The sequence below is a fragment of the Triturus cristatus genome, chromosome 8 (assembly GCF_964204655.1).
Source record: "Triturus cristatus chromosome 8, aTriCri1.1, whole genome shotgun sequence".
In the NCBI taxonomy this organism is placed as follows: Eukaryota; Metazoa; Chordata; class Amphibia; order Caudata; family Salamandridae; genus Triturus; species Triturus cristatus.
This window is the reverse complement of record NC_140591.1, coordinates 1,671,267,450-1,671,287,750: the sequence shown is the minus strand read 5'-3', so window position 1 is coordinate 1,671,287,750 and position 20,301 is coordinate 1,671,267,450. Positions and strand designations below refer to the sequence as shown.

General features: G+C 42.3%; 1 protein-coding gene across 1 annotated transcript; it reads left to right on the top strand.

Annotated features, from left to right (window-relative positions):
- The first annotated feature begins 162 nt into the window (after nucleotides 1–162).
- On the top strand, nucleotides 163–17,208 carry LOC146808553 (uncharacterized). The gene is made up of 5 exons (XM_085624001.1): nucleotides 163–780; nucleotides 3,016–3,122; nucleotides 5,457–5,526; nucleotides 7,630–7,683; nucleotides 16,921–17,208. Exons 1-5 carry the CDS (start codon nucleotides 163–165, stop codon nucleotides 17,206–17,208), a joined length of 1,137 nt encoding a protein of 378 aa, XP_085480127.1.
- The last annotated feature ends 3,093 nt before the right edge of the window (nucleotides 17,209–20,301 follow it).

Here is a 20,301-nt window from a genome sequence, read left to right as displayed (position 1 = left end):
TCATTTAGTTGTAGAAAGGAATGAAAGACTTATATCTACAACTTCTATGTAGGAATATAATTATTTTAGATTATTATTTTAGGTAATTATTTTAGTCTATTTTTAGAGTTTATTTTTTTAATTAGTTTTGTTAGCTTGTTATTTGTATTTTGAATTGCAGGAATGTCTGATCAAGGTATGTCTGCTCCACCTTCGTTCTTACCGATACCTGGTGAACCTACAATTCCATGGAAAAGGTGGAAAAACATTTTTTTAACATATATTTTGGCCATTGGTGGTGATAAATATGGACCATTAAGAAGACAAGCTATTTTATTACATCATCTAGGGACAGAGGGAAGGAGAATATATGACGATCTTCCCGGAATTTCTTTAGGTGTAGGTAATGGGCAACCTATAAATGTTTATGAGATGTCAATACAGATGCTGGAGAAACATTTTACCCCAAAACTCAGTGTGGTGTTTGAGAGACATAAATTCTTTTGTCGTGTGCAAGCACATGATGAGGATATAATGACTTATGTGGCGTCATTACGTGGACTAGCTGTAACATGCGAATTTCAAATGCTGACGGAATCTTTGATTCGCGACCAGATTGTGAGATGCACCAACAATAGAAAAATAAAAGAAAGACTTCTATCTCTAGATCCTACCTTAGATGAAGCAGTACAGATTGCTAGAAGCTTAGAACACACTGATGTGTGGATGAAAGAAATTGACATTGGGAAATTAAATATGAAACCTTCAGAAAAGGAAGTAGTTAATCTTGATGTGGAAGAAGTAGGTCTGAAAAAAGTGACTAAACCAGAGGTTTCACATTCTCATTCATCTAATTTTAAAAATGAAAAAAGTACTAATATGCTCAATACCTCTAATGCATCGAGTGGAACTGTTAGAAAAAGAATTACATGTTACAGGTGTGGGTGTCCTGGACACATTGCGTCTAGCCTAGCATGTGGTGCTAGGAGCGTAACGTGTAGGTTGTGTGGAAGAAAAGGTCATTTAGCGAAAATGTGTAGAACTAGAGGTCAAAATTCCAGTGTAAAAATGGTGGAAAATTTGGGGGAAGTAAGAGAGGAATTAATGCTTTCCATTGATGAATGTAATGTATCAGAACGTAAAGAAAGTATTAGTGTGGTTAGTAATAATAATATAAAAATGGAAAGTACTGAGAAATTAGAAAAACCCCATTGTGACATTATTTTAGAAAAAACGGAAGTCAAAGTGTTAGCAGACTCAGGTAGTTTGTTTACACTAATTTCAAGGGAAGTTTACTTAAATGAGTTAAAGAAAAATTTGGCTGAATTACAAAATTCGGATATAAGTGCTGTGGGGTATGGTGGAAAGAGAATAAACATCATAGGGATGTTGTGGATGGATATCTTTTTCAAAGGCAACAGCGTTCATGGTAGAATATACATAACTGAAGATGGATCGAATCTTTTAGGGTGGCAACACCAAAAAGATCTCAATATAATTCTGGATCCCAATGCCAAGGAACCAGTCATGATAGTTGAACCTGCTCATGAATGTAGTTTGCCTATTTCTGATGATAATTCTGAGTGGGGACGAAAATTAATGTTGTCATTTCCGCAGGTTTTTTCTGATGATTTGGGCATGCTCAAAAATTTTAGTCACCGGATTATTTTAAAGAAGAATGCTCGTCCAGTGGTACATAAGGTCAGATCCATACCTTTACTAATGAGGGAACCTTTACAGAAGGAACTTGACAAACTTTTGGAATATAAAATTATTGAACCCATTGAGTCATCGGAGTGGCTTTCTCCGATCGTTGTCGCACCGAAGGATGGAAACAAAATTCGTCTCTGTATTGATTTAAGAGTTTTAAATCAAAATATATGGGTGGATCGACAACCATTGCCAAATATAACAGAAATGCTAAGTGTTATGGGTGGTGGAAAAGTATTTAGTGTCTTAGACATGTCAGCTGCTTACCACCAGATAAATCTGCATCCTGAGTCACGAGCTCTAACCTCTTTTGTTACACCGCTGGGGGCTTTCCGCTATCGACGCATGCCTTTCGGTCTAGCTTCGGCATCTGCCGTGTTCCAAAGGATCATGCAAGATATTTTCAAAGGGATGGATGGTGTGTTGTGCTTTCAGGATGACATCATGGTGGTGGGAAGATCTTTTATGGATCATGATGAATTGTTAAATAATGTTTTGAAAAAGATTGCTAGTCATGGGTTGACTATCAAGAAAGAAAAGTGTCAGATAAGAAAGGAAAAAGTGGATTATTTAGGGCATGAGATATCTGCTGAGGGGATTAAACCTAAGAGAAGCATAATAAAGGCAATTGTAGATGCTCCACAACCAACTGATAAAGATTTATTGAAATCATTCCTTGGGTTAGCGGAGTATTGCTTAAAATTTATATCAGGGTTTTCAGAGATTGTGGAACCTATGAGGATGTTGTTAAAAAAAGGTGTATTATTTAATTGGAATGTTTCATGTGAAGAGGCGTTTGAAAAGATTAAATCGTCATTGGTTAGTGCTCCTACTCTAGCCCATTTTGATGTGACTAAGAAAACAATTCTGACAACTGATGCAAGTAATATAGGATTGGGTGCTGTATTAACTCAAAAATCAATGGAGGGTGAAAGTGTGATTGGGTTTGCATCGAGACGTTTGCAGGGAGCAGAGAAGTCCTACTCCGCCATTGAGAAGGAAGCGTTGGGTTGCTGTTGGGCAATAAACCATTTTAAATTTTATTTGTGGGGTTTACCATTTGTTCTAAAAACAGATCACAAACCATTGGTACACATTTTTAAAGGTGGAAAAGGGCTTGAAGGTGGTGTGACTCCAAGGATATCCCGGTGGCTTTTATCAATATTAGATTATAATTTCTCGATTGAGTTTGTAAGAGGTAAAAAAAATATCATTGCTGATTGTTTGTCGCGTATGCCAGTTGAGGGACAGGAGGAAGATTCATTCTTGGTATATGAAGTAGAATCTATGTGCGACATTAATGATTTGACTTTGGCATTGAAACAGGAAGAATGGAATGAAGCTTTAGACAAGGATGAAGAGTACATGGTGCTGAAAAAAGTCATACGTGATGGTTGGAATAGTGAAGTTGATATAAATGAAGAGTTGAAAAAGTATTTAAAAGTTAAGGACCAGTTAAGCATTCAAAAGAACAGAGTTTTGAGATACAACCGAGTGGTTCCTCCTAAGATGTTGAGAGGGAAGTTACTTAAATTGGTACACGAAGGGCACTTAGGTAGAAGCATGTGTAAAAGAAGGTTGAGGCAGAGTTTTTGGTGGCCTGAAATGGACAGAGATGTGGAAGCAATTGTAAAAGAATGTCAGCCATGTTGCAATAGTGATAAATGCAGAGTAATTCGTCAGCCTCCTCTGGGCTCCCTTGACGTTCCGGATCGGCCATGGGAGAAAGTGGCAATGGATTTTTTGGGTCCTATTAACAGGCTGGGTATGAGAAGTAGATTCTTAATAGTTCTAGTTGATTACCATAGCAAGTGGTTTATGATAAAGCCTGTAGAACATATTACATCTGAGGTGGTCATTGATTTTTTAAAGAGTGCATTTTTGGAAGAGGGAATACCTAAATGCTTAGTTACAGACAATGGAGTGCAACTTGTTTCCACGATAATGGCAAGGTTTCTTTCTAATCTTGGTATCAAACATGAAAGGGTGGCAGTATTCAGGCCTCAAGCTAACGGGTTGGTTGAGCGAGTGAATCGTATTATAATGGACAATATCCAATTGTCATTAAGTAATGGATTGGGATGGAGAGAAGAGTTAAATAAAATGGTGTGGGCACACAGAGTAACTCCACATTCTGTCACAGGTGTATCCCCTTTTGTGGCTTTAAAAGGGAGAGAACCAGCAACGAAAGAGTCACCTGTATGGTTACAAAAGAAAAATCAGGTATGGGTAGATCAAGAAAGAATTGCAGAAAGAGTTAGAGAGTCTCAAGAAAGAAATAAAGATGATTATAATAAGAGAAAAGGAGTGAAGGAAATAAAAATTGCAGTTGGTGACTGGGTGATCACTAAAAGAATGGGCTTGGTTAAAAAAGGGGAAAGTAAGTTTTCCAAACCTCAAAAAGTGGTAAAGGTAATGAATTATGTGGTAACTCTTGCTGATGGGAAAATATGGAGCATGGGGAACTTGTGCAAGATTGATGTCCCAAATTCTTTTGAATAATTATATTTCTGCATCTCTTAGGATTAATGAATGTTTTGTTATTGCTATGAATGCTAACCTGTACAGTTGTTGTTGTTTTTGGATTGTTTTATTGTAAACTTGTTTTTGGATTGTTTTATTGTAAACTCTTTGTAAGGGGGGAGATGTGTGGAGTTTCTATTCAATGCTGTAGAACTCAGTGATGTCATTAGAATGACATCACTGAGAGACTCTGTGAATGCTGCCAGTTGATGAAGCTGGAGGTTACTCTATGGATGTGTACTGATCATCTTGAGAAATAAAGGACTTAAACTACAACGACTGTCCCTGTGGTTACTACACTAACGCTACACTTCGTGAGATTATCGCTGGGTTTCCAGCGATAATCTCACGATAGGCAGTTAGCGTTAGGATACTTATCGCTTTTGAGATAAGAGTTGCTAATAGCACGCTATCTCAGCGATAAAAATCCACGTTAGCCGGCGATAATTATCCTAGCGCTAAGTGCGCTTAGCGATAATTATCGCCGGTCGTTGCTGATATGCCCCTTTATTTGTTAACCTTATTGATAGTAGGTAACATTAAGGGGGTGTCTCTCACTTGTGTAAAATATAGCAGAGTCACTGTTTACTAGACCACATATGTCACACTGTGATTTCTTAGCGCGTATGTTTTCCCTTTTGTCAGTCATACATCTGATTTGTCATCTGATAACTATTGGCTCAATATAGAACTGTATATATTATTTAGGAACTTCTACCATGCGTGTTTGTCATAGACCACTATCGTGGTCATTTTATAACGCAAACACAAGGAGATGATGGACGGAGTGCTGAAACGTTTCAAACACTCAACCCCAGTCACAGATCTGGGTTAAATCCATCATCATTCTTTAGCTCACTTAGTCACCCCAGTTCAGACACAGCTATATGCAAATCCGTCTTGACCCTGTGCCTCATAGGAACAGTCCAGCCTGAACTGCCAAGCCATGTCTTCCCTGGACCGGAAACAAGCATCCTGGGACTGGTTTTGTGGAAACAAGCATCCTGGGTCTGGTTTCCTGGAAACAAGCATCCTGGGACCGGTATCGTGGAAACAAGCATCCTGGGACCGGTTTCGTGGAAACAAGCATCCTGGGTCATTTTGCAACAGCATGGATTTCCACAGGTTCAAGTAGGCAACATGAACCAAACTTTTTCTGATGCAATGTGACAGTGGGAGTGTGTTATTAGGTGTAACTTTTGGATACCGGTTATTCCTATAATGTTTACTTATATGTTTCTTAGCCCTGAAAAAGTCGCTGCTCACAGCAGTAGATTGCGACGAAACACAGCTTTGATTACGTTTGCCCACAAGGTGAACAATAAATTAAGTTACATGATCAAGCAACAGATCAAGAATGTTCTTATACTGTTATTAACTTGTTTCATATACTCTAAGAATGTGCAGGAGATTGGTGTGTTGTTCTGTCAGTGGTTTCCACGGTTTAGGGAGAGGGGTGTTTCTCCCTACCCCTTTGCACCTCCTACATATTACGTTACAGCTGAACACTTTCAGCGTACTGCCTTGGAGCGCCCTACCAAACCACCAAACATGGAGTTTTAAAATCTCGTAATGTTATCTTATTTTATGCATTCATTTATCAGCTAAACATGCCTCAGAGGTTTTTGCCGTCCTTCCGCTGAAGTAGAAGAGGTTTCAAGCACTGTATATCACTCTGACAGGAAGTTTCTGGCAAAGGTCCTCAGACATTCGAAGGGTGTGGCTCTGTTCTCATTTCATGGCTGTCTTAGCTATGTTTGCACAAGCTGGAAAGCCAGAAAAGAAAAATTGCATAAAATGGATAAGGCTGTGCTGTTCTTTGCAAACTATACGATCCCTTCATGCATCAAATAGCGTACACACTGTGTTGAGGTCCAGTTCACAGTGCACTTGAGATGGTACTGCTGCTAAAGGTGCAATGCATTTATCCGTCAGGTGTACCATGCACTCTATGCACTACACGTGTACAGCCCTTGAAGAGGCAATAAGAGTGGTAATGCTTGAAGTGCACTGGTGACTTAGTGATGCTTGACCAAGCACTGCAAGTTACAAGGGTCCTTATATGCATCCCACTGCGTACCTCAGATGAGAGCAGAATAAAGGTAAGGAGGTAGAGTAAGTACTATTTTGGTGGGAATGAATGGGACAGAGTTGCCAGTCACAAGGATAGGGGTCATGTTTAAAAGTATGTTCGGGTGAACAGACCATAAAGCTGTCCTCAAATGTAAGGCAGTGGTGACGATCACACACCCATGATTAGTGGTCCTACCTGGATGTCAAGTGTACACTACAGTGAACTTCAGGAAGAAAGATGAAACCTTTGAATTCAGTCCTTTGAGGTGGGATTAAGATTTTACAAGCACATCTGGATTAGATGAATTCTGGCCGAGATGTTGGAATATAACCTAGGATGGTGTGAAGATTAAATTGAGCAGCTGATGGTCATTAGACATTTCATCACTTTTGTACCAAAGCAGAAGGGCTCCCCAGAGATCAGTGAACAGAGAGCTACGATGATCTTGTCTTCTGAGGTTCAAGCACAGGGTGCAGGACAGAGTGGATGTCCTTGTTGTGTCTGTTTATGGAGGGTCCAGGTAATAAGAGTCGGATGGGCAGAGATAGCTGATTCTGGATAGAAAGTGACTTTCAATCAGCTAAGGAGGGGCCAATGGTGTGTAGGACGAATGGAACTGACATATGTCATTCCCCCTCATAGGTTATCTCTTGTGACAGCTTATGCATTCTGTCATAAACTGTACTTACCCTTTGCATATCAGCTGTGACACATTTATACATACTGTAATCATCTGTTCTTACCCTCACAGAATAACAGCTGTGACACTGCTACAGAAACTGTTAAAACAGATATTTACCTTCACAGGATATCAGCTAAAATGATTTAATCTATAATGCAATTTAGGATATCAGCTAACATGATTTAATCTATAATGCAATGCAATAAACTGTTCTCACTCCTCAAAGGATATGAGCTGTTGCACTTCTATAGCTACTGTAATAAACTAGTTCTACACTCACAGGATATATACTGTGACACTTCAAAGCAAACTGTAGTAAAACGTTCTCACCTCTTACAGACTATATCTTGTGATACTTTTACACATACTGTAAAAAATGCTTCTTGCCTTTCACATGATATCAGGTATGACGCCCTTACAGATACTGTAATAAAATGGTTTTAACTCTCACAGGATATCAGCTGAGACACTTCTATACATACTGTCATAAACTGGTCTTACGCCTCACTCAATATCAGCTGTGACACTCCTATACATACTGTAATAAACTGGACTTACTGTATGAAATATCAGGTGTGGCACTGGTATTCATACTGTAAAAACGGTTCCTACCACTCACACTTGTATGTATACTGTAATATACTATTTCCTCCTCTCACAGGATATGCACTGTGACAATTTTAGGCATACTGTAACAAACTCTTCTTACCCTCAGGTATGACACCCTTATAGATACTTTTATAAAATATACTTACCCTTTGCATGATATCAACTATGAAACTTCTATAGATACTGTAATCATTTGCTCTTATAAGTCACAGGATTTCAGCTGTGGCACCTTTATAGTGATGTAATAAGTTACCTAAACCATTAGAAACTATCATTTGTGACAGTGCTTTGCATGGCATAATTTAGTGTTGTTCGCTTTATAGACTGTCAGATGAGACCCTTCTAGACATGTTGTAACAAACTCTTCTTAGCCTCATAAACTTTCAGCTGTGACTCTCCTGTACATCCTCTTTTGCTTAATGCTCACATTATCCCCTGTAACATTAACAAACACACCATAATAAACAGTTCTCACCCTTGGCAGGATATCGGCTGTGGTGCTTCCTGAAAAGTAATCTCTGGGGACGTGTAATCAGAGTGAACCATGAACGCGCCCCCTAAATTCAAGGTTCCATACTGGTAATATGTGTTCCGCTTCCACGCCTCGAGCCTGCACGCTACATTTGGAGACTTGGTTCTCACAACAGCCAATAGCAGTATAAATGTATGGATCAGGAGACCCATTGGCATTACTGATGGACACCGTGTCTTCGAAAGAGCACATCTGCAATGTGAGCCGAGCCCACACTATACTTTCCTCTTCAGTGGATATTTTGAAGCTCAGTGATTCCTTGTAAATTTGGAAATACAAATTCATTCAGGACGGACTTTAAGGTATTAGAAGACTATAGTAGTGAGGTGGTATCAGCACCGATGTGAACCAGAGTGATACACGTCAAAGTGCATGTGTGCCATCAGGCTAGTCTGGTTGCTGTGTCTAAATGCTACATTTTATAAGGTTTGCGCAAGGTCAGCTGACTTCCATCTCTACAGGGGAAATACCAATCACTGTCATTTACACTCTTTTTTATCAAACTGTCCTTCATGAGGGAAAGGTACTGTTTATAATAATAAGCAGGTGTATGTAGTTGCTATGCTGAAATAAACCATCTGTATATACCTGTGGGAAAAGATTATGCAATTCATTTACATTTATAGTTGAGTATTTGAATCCCTCATTGACCACATTTCTATTCAAAGAAGCAGATGTCACCTTGCACAGTCTTATAATGGGCAATACAAAACATTTATGTGGTAAAAATGTGTTAGAAAATCCAAACTAGATCTTACCTGCACTGGTGAATATATGGTAGGCAAAAAAGATGGGATTGGGTTTCATTTGAATAATTGCCATTTTTCAGATAAACTCACATTACAGTGATTCTTGGGTCTCATTGCAGACTTTGCACCTGACGATAATTTCTCAGATTGGGAAAAGCCTACATTGATGGAATTATTATCCAGTGACCATGCCCATGCATCATATTGTCACTATAACTCGAAGTACTCTGAGCCAACAAACAGCAATATGGCACAGCACCAACAGGATGATTGTGTTTGGTGGGTCCATGTGCTGGTAGCAGGTGTACTTCATAGCTCGGTTAGTTGCCCCTGTTGTTGTTCATCGGGCAGCAGTAGTGGAAGACAGCATTGGTGCAATGCACAAGAGTGCACCAGGCAGTGGGATTGGGCAGGTGCACTCAGTCAGCTTTGTTAGCCTGGTGCACTGCACCCTGTATTGCAGCTATGAAGGTTTGCAAATTGTTTCTGTTTAAAGCAGTTTTCATAAGAAATCATTGATGTTTTACAAAAACAATGTTTCATTGATTACAAATTACAAACAAATCTATTCACAAGCTTAAAACACAAGAAGTTATTGACGAGGGCATAATTCAATGTCACTGATCTCTCTCGGCAATGCATTTGGTGGAAGGGACATCTCGGTGCTGGTGCTTCCTGGTTAAATTCCCATAGGTTTGGTACTAGGCTTCACGATGTCAGAATACTATGGGGCCTATGTAAGAGGGGACTGCACCACAGGAATGTCACTTTTACTGACGCTACGGTGGCGCAATGCCCTGCTCCATACTTTCAATGTGGTGTTAAGCCACTTGTTGCGGGTTCACGCCGCTTTGTAAATATGGTACCTTTTCACTCACCATGCAATAGCAGACGCTAAAATGGCGCAAGGAGGAGAGATACTTTTATTTCTCCTCAGTTTTGCTTTTTCAATGTGTGCTGCATTTTACAGCACACATAGAAAGAGCAAACACCATTAATGATTGCTTATGTGCAGGAAGGTCTACCTTCCTGCACCTAAGCAATCATTAAATAATGACAATTTGCTGAAGCACACATTGAAGTTATAAATCGCCATTATTGATAGTTTATTTGCAGGAAGGGCTTGCTCCTGCATATAAACAATAATTTCCTGCAACCCAGGCACCCTTGCACTATGGCACAAGGGTGACTGTGTTGGCGTTATGCAGCCATTTTTAGCACCAGTGCTAGGGAAAACACAAGGGTGTGGCGTATTGTTGTAAATATGATTCATCCCTGTGTTTTGGAAATCGCGTAGCTTGGCGCTGAAAATTTTGCAGCGGGTCCACGCTCCACCATTTCCTTGTAAATATGCCTCTATATGTCCAGACATGGGTCTTTCTGTCTCAGAAACGAGACGCTTCACATGTCCCACCCGCCCCCGGACTAATCCCGGCACCATGGTCCACAACTAATCTGGTCGCGACTAACCGCCGGATTCAACACTCCGTCCCCCTCAGCCATTTGAATAACTTCTCAGAGCGCTGCCTAGCCATCCGCATGCTCTTTCCCTTGACGTTGGCCCTTCCTCTACTGACCGCATCCCAGCCATTGAAAGCTGCCTCAAGTGACGCTTTACTGCGACTCAAGAAGAGTAAGAATTACCCTCTGGATTCTTCATTCCCTCTCCCCTCCAAGCGCCACCAGAGCACTTTTTGAATCGTGTAACCATCGTCCTGATGATGACCTCGAGATAGAGAGGTTGAAACGCCGTTGACTTTACAACGCCATTCGTGGCAACCAAAGGGCCATTCACAAATAATGAAATTATGTTTGTGATTGTAAATACTTTTGTTTGACCCCCAGTGTTTTTTCGCCGCCTCACGTTGTTTTTTAATCACATGTGCCACTGCGCCGTTTACTCACTACGACACTCCCAGTGCACATCTGGTTGTTATAGTTACTGCAAATTAGGTGTATTTTGTGCTTCTATATGCAAATATCAACCCTTCCACTCTTACTTGGTCTCCCTTGTCCCTTTCCTGTGCTATGTGATTGATACACGTTTTTTAACAGTTCTCCTGCTTGATATACCATTTGAGACACTGTCTTATTGTTCTAAGGCATGATGCAACATATTTACAGAGCAGAACATGATTTTTCATATTCTAAAATTTAAAACTCAAAAAAGGTGTTTTTTCCAGTAGAAGGACTTAGTAGCCCCATTGGCTAGTAAAGATTTAACACGCGGACCCTTCAACTGTGTTTACGGCTTAATGGTGCAGCCAGAGTTGATTCTCCAAGCTATCAAACAATTCATTTCATTAAGCCTGACTGGATACTCAAGTCAAGTTTATTGTAACTTGTTGTAGTGAGTAACTGTTGCAAAGGTGCCCCTTTGGTGAACAAAGTGATTTGTGCTTCTGCACATGGTCTGTCCACAAGACAGGTGTCTCTTCTCCTGGAAAGAAGAGCAAACGGCTGCCAGGAAAGGACACAATAGAAGCCTGCATGAAAGAGAGGTGTTTTTTCTACCTGGCAGGAAGACACACAGGTCATAGCTCAAAAGGCAAGCTTCAAAGCAGAAACCCCCTTTGAAGGTCATATGCCCAACTCTTGGTTGAGGATCTACTCTTTTGTCTAGATAGACAGGCTGGCACTAGGGAGAGCGAAAGGGGAACCAGTTGCCTAACCGGTTTTCCAGGATCGTGTAACCGCATTGGTAGCCACACCGCTGGGTTGGGCTATGGAGCTCTGCAAACCAAAAGAGAGGTTCTATGAAGTCGGTAGTGGCCAGAATGGTGCATTCTGGGATAGTCAGCTGCCACACTTCACAGGAAATGGTCAAAAGGAGGTACAAAATACTTAGTCGCCCAATGGTTCCTGACTGCTTCTTACCCGAAGGGTACTTTTTGGACACAAAAATGGCACCCCTGGCACCCAAGGTCAGATCTAAACTGACTGGTGAAGCAGACCGAAGAAGGACTGCCCTGGTGCACCAAGGATCAGAGAAAAGAAGCTCTACCAAGCATGCTGCACCTGCTGCACCTGGTGGCTCGCAAATTAAAAGCGACCATGCCTGCTGTCTCCGGTTCAGAAGGAAGTCGATTCCTGAGGCCAGCCGAAGCATGAGACTCTCTTGGTCAGTTGGCTGACTTCCTGTTCACAGCACAGGGCCTCAACAGCTTGAAGAAGCCTGCTGGGAAAAGTTGGTATCCCAGGTCATCAAATTGCCTCTCCTCACCACGTTACAGCAACAAGGACCATGACTCAACATTCAAAAGTTGCCACTATGTCTGCTGCAACCGGGCGAGTCATCGTAGTGCAGCTTAATAGCCCAGATGGCAACTTAACACCCAAGGAAGGATTCTGCTGTGACCATCTTACCGGATGACTGGTAGCTGGGTGGTGACTAGACTTCAGCGAGGCTCAAGAGGACGTTTAGGGAAATGGACCCTTGTGGCCAGGACTGCCTCACCAAGCCTGTGGATCAAGTAGTTGCGACAGATAGACCTCTATTGACTGCATCTCATCTACAACATCTTTAGCATTCTGTATCTCTTGCCCCAAGACCACTTCCATAGAAAGGAGATAAAAGTCATGGAACTAACTGAAGGCTGCTTCTCCCAGGAAAGTAAATGTTTCTGAGGGCCTTTCGAATCCCTCTGACTTTTCCCTATCAGAGTTTGTCACCCAAAGTTACTCTAAGCAACCGCACTACAACTAGCCAAAGTATTTCATCAAAAACATTCTGGGGCAGATTTATGACGACTGGCGCATCCCTGCATATCAGCAGGGATGCGCCAGTTATTATGCGCCACAGCTGCGCCACCATGGATGCGCCGCATTTATAATGCGGCGCACCATGGGGCAAAAACGGCACAGATGCGTGACGCATCTGTGCCGAAAAGTGGCGCATTGCTGGAGTTGCGTCGCATGCGCGATGCAGCTCCAGCAATGATCTGGGGGGCCCTATCTGTACAATGCTGCGTCAATCCTTACGCCTGCTTCAAGCAGGCGCAGGGTTTTGACGCAGCATGGGCCTAAAAGTGACTGAGTGAAATCTTGTAGATTTCACTCAGCCACTTTTAGGAGGCGTTCCTGCGCCGAAACGCCCCCACCTGCCCTGGAACGCCTACATGTGGCGCAGGGCTTTACAACGTGACGCATCTGGGAGATGCGTCACGTTTGTAAATGCCCCGCACCATGGCGCAGGATTTGCGCCACTGCTGCGTCACAAAAGTGACGCAACGGCGGCGCAAAAGTGGCGCAAGTGCAACATAAATCTGCCCCTCTAAGTTTAAAATTTGGCAAATTTGCGAATGGTTGTTCATGGTTACATGAAAAAGTGCATATTTACTTTACTTTGTAAAATCTTTATCTCTGGAACCCTCCAGTAAATCTTTGGAGTTTAGGTGTCAAAAAGTACAAAAAACTATCCATTTTTATAAATTGCTGTAAGATTTGTTGACAGTCTCATGTATTTATTCCTTAATAGTTTTGGTGCTGTTTAAATGCTTGACACTTGTGCTTTTATGTCTGCCTGACTGCTCATAGAAACAGATACTCAGGGTTGAGCTACTGACTTAACTACCAAAACCCACTGGTGCTCAAAGGGTTGGTAAGTTTATCAAATGTTGAAGTCAAACAACCATGCCCATATAACACACCTGTTGGAAATGTCCCTTTTTGCAGGGTCATCCCTAAGCTTTTTGCCTTCCTCCTGGATTTTTCCTAACCTGTTTTTGTTGGCTTTATGACTCTGGGCACTTTACCACTGCTGATTAGTGCTAAAGTGCATATGCTCTCCCTTTGTAAATATGACATGTGAATTGGTATATCCATAATTGACTTATTTGGTTTACCTGTTAGTCCCTAGTAGCGTGGCCTGTGTGTGCCCAGGGCTGGTAAACCAAATGCTGCTGGTGGGCCTGCAGCGCTGGTTTGCGCCACCCACAGAAGCAGCTTGTAAAGTGTGTCTCAGACCTGCCACTGCAGGGTCTGTGTGCAGTCCAGAACTGCCATCTTGGCTGTGAAGTGTACCCACTTCCCAGCCGCTGAACCTTCCCTTGGCATCATGTAAGTCACCACTATGCTAGGGTGCATTGTATGTGTAAGGTAGGACTTGCCTTGGTGTGTGTAGCATGTCCTAGTAGTGAATTACACCCAATTTCATTTTTCACTACTGTAAGGCTACCTGTTCTCCATAGGCCAGAATGGGCAGTTTGACTATTACATTCTATAGTACTAACTGACCCAAATAACATGGTAGAAAAACGAAATTAGTATGCCAGAGCTCAGAATATTAAAATACATCTTTTAGTGAAGCTTATTTTTATATTCTGTGTTTGAAAATACCACTTTTAGAAAGTAGGTATATTCTTGCCTAAGCCTTCCAGTGTGCTCTGCTGTTATGTGTATTGGCTATCTGGTTTTGGAGTGACAGGGCTGGGGAATTCCAGGAGACAGGGTGAGGTGTCCCAGTGGTGAATGGAGAGATCTGCATCTAGATGGGTGGGAGGAGTTGCACCTGGGACCTGAATAGGGCTGTGCCTGGCAAGGTGAATACTGGCTCCACCTCCAACTGTGCGTCTGATGGCAGACCCCCTCTTTCTGAAAGGAAGGATGCAGCCTGTTAAACAAAGTGCTCCAGGGCTGGGTAGAACTGGTTCTGGCTGGGTTCAGTGACTTGTAGCTTCTGAGAACAAAGACTTTTGAGGTATAAATATCTGTGCTGAAACCCCTACAATTTGTATTGCTCCTGGACAACAAGAAGAACCTCTGTCCATGTAACTGAAGGAATCTGCAGGAGAAGGACTGTCCTTGTGCTTGTGTGCTGTTTCTTGGACTGGCCTGCAGTGGTTACTACTGGACTTGGAAGAAGAGGAAAAGGACTTTGAAGGAACTTTTATTGTTTCTACATCAATCACCCAAGGTCTAGAAGAGAGCTAGCCTTCTGCAGGAGTCTCAGGCACATCAGACTCCACCACCAGCCTCCTGTTTCCTCCCAGCGAGGATTTCTATCTGCAGGTAAGGCTCCTGTGAGTTCCAGGGCCTCTAGTTCTACTGGGAGACGAGAGTGCTGAAAATTTACGCTAACGCCCGTTAGCGAGCAGCTGCAGCTGAAGAGTGTAAGGAAAATCGTCGCTCTGCTGCCGCCGAGTGCTCGCTACCGGAGATCATCGCATCACCTGTCGGCAGGCTGCCAAACGCTCGCTCACCCGAAGATTATCACATTACATGTCTGCGGGCCTGAAAGCGCTCGCTAACCAAAGATCATCGCATCACCTGTCTGCAGGCTGCCAAACGCTCGCTAACCCGAAGATCATCGCATTGCATGTTTGCAGGACTCAAAACGCTCGCTAACCGAAGATCATTGAGTTCATCGCTTCACGACATCGCAGAGCGGACGCTGAGCGTCCAACATTTTCATCGCATTGCATCAGGATCGTCGCTCCCTTGCGGAGCGCCGTGTTCTTTCATCTCAAAAAGACCGCACACCCAACAGGCTCGGCGCATCATTCTCCCTTTACGGCAAGGATTTTATCGCATCGCCGGCTTAGCGTTCAGTAGTTTTTCACTTTGTCCTGCACACAAACCAGCGCATCATCCTCCCTTGCAGCAAGGATTCAACGCATCGCTGGTTAGCGTGAGGAAAATCATCGCTACCACTCCTCAGCGACATTTTTGTTGCTTTGCTACAGAATCCAGGTATCTTGTGAGTAAAAGGGTGGCAGAGACTACTGCCTTGAACTGAACTCCTCTTTGCACACCTTGAACTATTTTTGCAGCATTTTAAGAGAAACCCTAATTTTCTAGTATTGTGGATTTTTACTGTTATTGTTCTTATGTTAAGTCTATATATAAATATACTTATTTTTTATAACTACTTGTGTGGTGTCCCTTTGTAGTGTTCTTCACTGTGGTACTGTATATTTTCATAAATGCTTCACACACTGCCTCTGAGATAAGCCTAGCTGCTCGTGCTACGTTACCACAGGGTTGAGCAGGGGTTATCAAAGGGTGTAGTCTGCTTACTCTGACTTAGGAAGAAGGGTCCCTACTTGGACAGTGGCCAGCCATTGCCAACTAGAGACCCCCATTTCTAACAACACCATATGCAAAAACAACCTCTTGCTGTTTCTATGAAATCAGGACAATATGCCAATATTTGACATTTATCTCCTGACCCTCACATAAGACCACCACACCCAGCACTGTGGATCTAGATATCTAAAATCTCAGGTCTACAGGTCATGGTGGTACCTTAAGAAAATGAGTTTTCTTTTTCTATTTTCTTAAACTATTTATTTGATGTTTGTTTCAAATTCAAAGTACTACCATAAATGTAAACTACAGCTTGACACACAATTAATTTAATGTACTGGTCCATAAATAAAACAAACTACAGAGCAAGCCACCAAGAGAAAAATGTGACCAACATTAAGAAGACCAGCAAAGAACATCATACACCCATGAGCTCACTCACATGTCCTCTACCCACATAGACTAATAAGGAAAGTCATGATATTGCCGGGGCAGAAAGTTCATTTGGTCCTAATAACTCTAGACCTTAATTGAATATACCAAATACATTGGAAAAATGTAACCCACCTCCTCTTCTGTGTAATATTTTATAGACAGAAGGTAAAATGTCCCACTCCTGATTTCTTTTTACATTTTTCAAGTGCAAACTATTTTCATAGGAGACAGAACTACTGATAGATTAAAAAAACACTCATCATCTGATTCTTTAATCTCTTTGTCAAAGAAATTTTTCAAAAAAAGTACTGGTCCCCGCTTATCCCCTTTTGCATGGACAGCCTACGGTGTGCAATGTCTTCTCCATCACATATCTAATGTGGTTCATCCGCTTTCAGCCACAGACTATTCATGTGCCCAACCGTTTCTAATTTTGTAAAGTTTGGGAACTTTTGCAAGAATGTAAAAAAATAGCTCTGTGATCTAGGACAAAATAAACGTTAGACCATAAAGTGTTATTTGCAGATAGGTTTTGAATAGGTTTAAGATCTTTACCAGCTCTGAAATATAGAGTTCTGCATGCAATCAGTTTTGTAAATAGATTCTAACAGATGAGTTGATTTGGGCAAACATTCCAGGGAGCCACGTGCAGCATGGAAGATTGCAGCCCTCTCTGACTGGCTGCGAGAGGTGCCAGGGCTCCCCAACTCAGGAAGGCGTGGTCGGATTGGGTGAGGTGCCTGCTGCTCTTCTCCCTGCTCGACGTATGGGTGCAGCTGTTCCTGAGGCGGCAGTGGGCCGCAAGCTACTTGATTCCAGTGGGCTGCATGAAAGGTTGAGGATAGCAGCCTCCCAGACTGCTGCAGGAGGTGCTGCAGGTGCTCCATAGCTCCCTGCTTGGACTGCTGACTGCATTGGGAAGAAGCTTTGTGGCCTCCGCGAGTTGAAATGGCTGGTCCCTCATGCGTTGGGTGATCTCCTCGTGGCCTGCAGCTATTCTCAGGGATGATCCAGCAGCTGGATCATCCCTGAGAATAGCTGCAGGCCACGTAGGAGTCGTACTCCTACGAGCCACAGATCTACAAAATTGTTCAGAGTGTATGACGTCTATGACTTGATCAGGCGACAACATTGAAAGAGGTTGTTTATTTCATAAACTACAAGCGGTTTCTTGTCTGGTGAGAGCGTCTGCCTTCCCATTCTCCGCACCTGGCCTGTAAGTGACAATGTAATTGAATTTGGAGAAGAAAAGCATCCAACGCAGTTGTCTAGGAGACAGTATGCGTGCAGACCTCATAAACTGCAGATTTCAATAGTCTGTGACCACATGTTTTGCTCTCATTAAGTGATGTCTCCAAGTACTAAAATAATCCCTATTTGTTAATAGTTCTTTCTCAGCAATGATGTACCTTACCTCTGCCTCATTCAATTTGCGCAACATGTAGGCTATGGGATGGAGTTGACCTGTTGTCTCATTCCTCTGAGACAAGATTGCCCACACTGCCATATTGGAAGCATCTGCTTCTACTACAAAAGGTCTCTCGGGATTTGGATGGGCTAACACTGGAGCGGACGAAAAGGCTCCTTTCAGTTGAGAAAAGGAGGATTCAGTTTCTTAATTCCATTAGAACAGAATATTTTTCCGTAATAACCTAGTTATATAAGTTGCCACCTTCAAGAACTGCTTTATAAATCTCCAATAAAAGTTAGCGAAGCCCAGGAAACATTGAACATCCCTCATGTTGACTGGACGTGGCCAGTCCTTCACTGCTTGTATTTTACGGTCAGACATTTCTAGTCCTTTAGGTGAGATTATCACACCTAAGAATTCTACCCTAAGGACATGGAATTCACACTTACTCAGTTTGCAATACAATCCATTACTTCGCAAGGCTTGTAAGACCAAACAAACAAGTTGAAAATGCATGTGCACCAAATTGGAATATATCAAAATATCATCAATGTACACCACCGTAAACACATCCAGATACTCCTGCTACACCTCATTAAAAAAAACTGAAATGCTGCATGAGCATTGCACAGCCAAAATGGTATCACTGTATATTCAAACAATCCAAAACGAGTGCAAAAATGCACCTTCCACTCATCCCCCTCTCTCACCCGGACCAGGTGATATACCCCTTTTACGTCCAAACGTGTGTAGATTTGAGCATTCTTCACCTGGTCTAACAGAACGGGGATTAAGGGTAGCGGATATCTGTTCTTGATGGTAATGTGGTCAGAGCTCTGAAGTCAATGCAAGTGAGTTTCTCCCCATTTGCTTTCAGTATAAAAAATAAAGGGGAAGCTTCAGGAGATTTGGAAGGTCTTATAAAACCATTTGCAAGGTACAGATCCAAATACGATCTCAAATGCTTATTTTCCGATTCAGTAAGAGCATAGATTCTGCTACATGGCACTACCGCTCCTGGTACTGGATCTATCTGACAATCATATGATCTGTGAGGGGGCAAAACATTGGCTTGTTTCTCATTGAACACATCTCGATATTGCTTGTACCTTTTAGGTAATTTTGTGTCTTGTTCTGCTGTAGTGGCCATGTGAAGAAAGGAGGCTAAGGCTTGTACCGGAAGATCTCTGTGTCCCGGGCAGCAGTGTTCTTTACACCACTGGCTGTCAAAAGGAACGGTCTCAGTAACCCAGTCAATGGTAGAATTATGCTTTATCCACCAGGGTAATCCCAAAATAATCCCATATTGTGGTGCACGTAATATGTTGAAGACCAAGGATTCGACATGAAGATGAGTACTATAAATCTCTAGTGGTTCTCTGGAGAGACTGACTGGTCCTTTTGCCAATTCTTTACCATCTATGGCCAAAACCGTCTCAGGTGTATTTTTCTCAACAAAGGACAACTGCAAGGCAGCAGCTAACTCGTCATCCAGAAATAAACTAGTTGCCCCAGAATCTATCATGGCTTCCAGATCTTTCCATTCACCCTTTAACCGTATCTGAATGGGGATCCTAAAGTGCTCTGTCTTCAGCACACCAGTTTCCTGTGTTGAAGGGATTTCTAACCCGCTCAAAAAGCCCCCTTCATTCACCTTTGAGCATTCTAGTTTTCCGACTTTGGAAGCACAGGAGTAGCCCCATTACCAAACCCTGTTCTATTCATTCTTGGGTTTAGCCATGCAATCTCTGACATAATGGCCCTTTTTGCCACAATGCATACAAAGCCCATGTTTTTGCCTCTGCTCTTGTGCCTCTGATGTTAAGGAAGCCCTAACTGTTCCTATTTCCATCGGTTCGAGAACACCTACTGTACTAGGTTTAGATAACCGTGGTTTTTCATATCTAGGAAAAAACTCATAAGTTCTTCTCTGTTCTGTCCTACGCTCATTTATCCTACTGTCTAGTCTCAGAGCAAGATTAATAAGGTCAGTACATGTGGTAGGCTGTGGATCTACTTGTGCTATCACATCCTTGAGATTATCCCGTAACCCTTGATGAAGCAAGGCGGCTCTCTTCTCCTCAGGCCATCTAGTTTCTGAGATTATTCGTTGAAATGTATTTAGATATACTATTAAATCTTTGTTGCCTTGTTTCAACTCCAGCAACTCTTTATCTGCTGAGAGGGTATGGGCTCGCCTATCAAAAATGTTCTCGAACTCCTTTCTGAATTCATCCCAATCTTACAAAAGAGGATCATCATTACGTACCAACGGAACAGCCCACAAGGCTGCATCCCCAGCCAGATACGAAATCAAAAAGGCTCCTTTAGCTTGATTTGTAGGAAACGCCTTAGTTTTACAAGTAAAATGTAACAACACCTGCGTCATGAATACTTGCACCATGCTCTTATCCCTGAAAACCTTTCCGGGGCCACCAATGGTATAGGTGCTGGAATTTCCACTGACACAGTTGATGCTGCTCCAGCTAAAGAACCTGAAGCCAAGAAGCACCTCCAAACCCTTTTCCTGTGCTTACATCAAATAGGTTTCTCTGAAGTGTATCTACTCGC

Excerpts from the sequence above, each read along its gene's own strand:
- LOC146808553 (XM_085624001.1), top strand. The coding sequence starts at position 163 with ATGTCTGATCAAGGTATGTCTGCTCCACCTTCGTTCTTACCGATACCT. Across the intron at positions 781-3,015 it reads TTAATCTTGATGTGGAAGAA|GAAGAATGGAATGAAGCTTT; the intron begins GTAGGTCTGAAA and ends GCATTGAAACAG. Across the intron at positions 3,123-5,456 it reads ATAAATGAAGAGTTGAAAAA|CCCTGAAAAAGTCGCTGCTC; the intron begins GTATTTAAAAGT and ends TATGTTTCTTAG.